Below are 1,592 nucleotides of genomic sequence, written 5' to 3' on the forward strand. Positions count from 1 at the left end.
TAATAATAGTAAAAAATAATCATAGTCAAAAACAATAATACCATATTACAATAATCATAGGGGAAAACGATAATTCAAATATAATACTAAAAACAATAATACAATTACAATAATCATAGTCAAAAATAATAATACATAATTTACAAATGAATTTACTCGTCTGAAAGAGGTCTGATGTCGTTAGGTAACCTAACCTAACCTAACCTAACCTAACCTAACCTAACCTCCGAGACCCCTCAATAATTCTCCCTTCTTCTTCATACTCCATGTCCATTGAACCTTGGCAAATATATGATGCTGACTTTCTTAAATAATTATGTAGAAAACAACAAGCTAACACAATTTTTTTAGCTTTATCAGTATCTACTTGTATTGGTCTTTGGAACACACACCAAAACGCAAATTCAAAATTCCAAAAGCGTTTTCAACAATTCGTCTTGCCCGACTTAGACGATAATTAAAAATTCTCTGTTCCTTGGTCAAATTGGTTTGACTATAAGGCTTAAGTAAATTTTCACTCATAGCAAATGCTTCATCTGCTACAAACAAAAACGGGAGTGTATAATTTGTATTAGTCAATAAATCTGGTTTTGGAATATTTAATGTTTTATTATTTAACATATTTCCAAATTTAGTATAACTAATAACACCCCCATCTGATATGCGACCGTTTATGCCAACATCAACCATCATAAATTTGTAATCTGCATCAACTAAAGCCATTAGCACTATACTAAACTTATTTTTATAATTAAAATAAAATGATCCGCTGTTTGGAGGTTTTCTTATTTCAACATGTTTTCCGTCCAGTTCCACGCAATGTGGAAAATTCCATTTTTGTTCGAAATCTTTTGCTATTTGCACCCATTCTGCTTCCGTTTTTGGAATCTTTAAACAAAAAAGGTATTAATTATTTTTTTTTTTTATTTAGGAAACTGAAAAATTGTTTACAATTCCAAAAGTAAAAAGAAAACATCAAAAGCATCAGTCGCCACAAGAAGAACTCGTAGGATTAGCTTATAAGCGTTTACGTCAGACGGAAGATAGTGATGAAATGAAAATAGCTATTGCTTGGGCATCGGAACTTCAAAAAATCAATGCCCAACAACAAATTTTTGCAAAAAAGGCTATCAACGACATTTTATTTGAAGGCCAAATGGGTACTTTACATCGAAATGCTATTCAAATAGTACCAGCTTCAACTAGATCATCAACCCCGTTCTATAGTAATACTCCAACACCCTACAGTCTTTATTCTTCAACAAATAGTGGCCCCCCTTCTATTGAAACAAATGACATGCCATGTACTTATTAGACATTGACTATTGATACAATTGAGAATACAGCCTCTCCACAGCTTCAGATTTTTTTCAAACATTTCAATAATATAAATTTAAAGTTTGTTAAATAAAGTTTAATAATATAAAATAAATGTATGTTTTTTATATTAAAAATGTCAATTGAATAAATTTAGTTTGTTAAATAAAGTTTAATAATATAAAATAAATGTATGTTTTCTTACCTTAATATATGTTTTCAAACTAGTAATAATAGCTTGACAAGTTTCTAGTACAATACTACTGATGGACTGT

At 29.7% G+C, this 1,592-nt stretch overlaps 2 protein-coding genes across 2 annotated transcripts; one reads left to right on the forward strand and one right to left on the reverse strand.

Moving 5' to 3' along the window:
- Positions 1-224: 224 nt before the first annotated feature.
- On the reverse strand, positions 225-723 carry LOC111030867 (the record flags this gene model as incomplete). Its single annotated transcript, XM_022310569.1, has 2 exons — positions 368-723; positions 225-305 (listed from the first exon to the last, which is right to left on the reverse strand). Coding segments are annotated over exons 1-2 (437 nt in total), but the record flags the coding sequence as incomplete, so codon positions are not given.
- Positions 724-939: 216 nt separating this feature from the next.
- LOC111030866 lies at positions 940-1,367 on the forward strand. Its single transcript, XM_022310568.1, has one exon. It carries the CDS (start codon positions 1,055-1,057, stop codon positions 1,313-1,315), a length of 261 nt encoding a protein of 86 aa, XP_022166260.1. The 5' UTR covers positions 940-1,054; the 3' UTR covers positions 1,316-1,367.
- The last annotated feature ends 225 nt before the right edge of the window (positions 1,368-1,592 follow it).

Source organism: Myzus persicae, unplaced genomic scaffold, assembly GCF_001856785.1.
Source record: "Myzus persicae strain clone G006 unplaced genomic scaffold, MPER_G0061.0, whole genome shotgun sequence".
NCBI lineage: Eukaryota > Metazoa > Arthropoda > Insecta > Hemiptera > Aphididae > Myzus > Myzus persicae.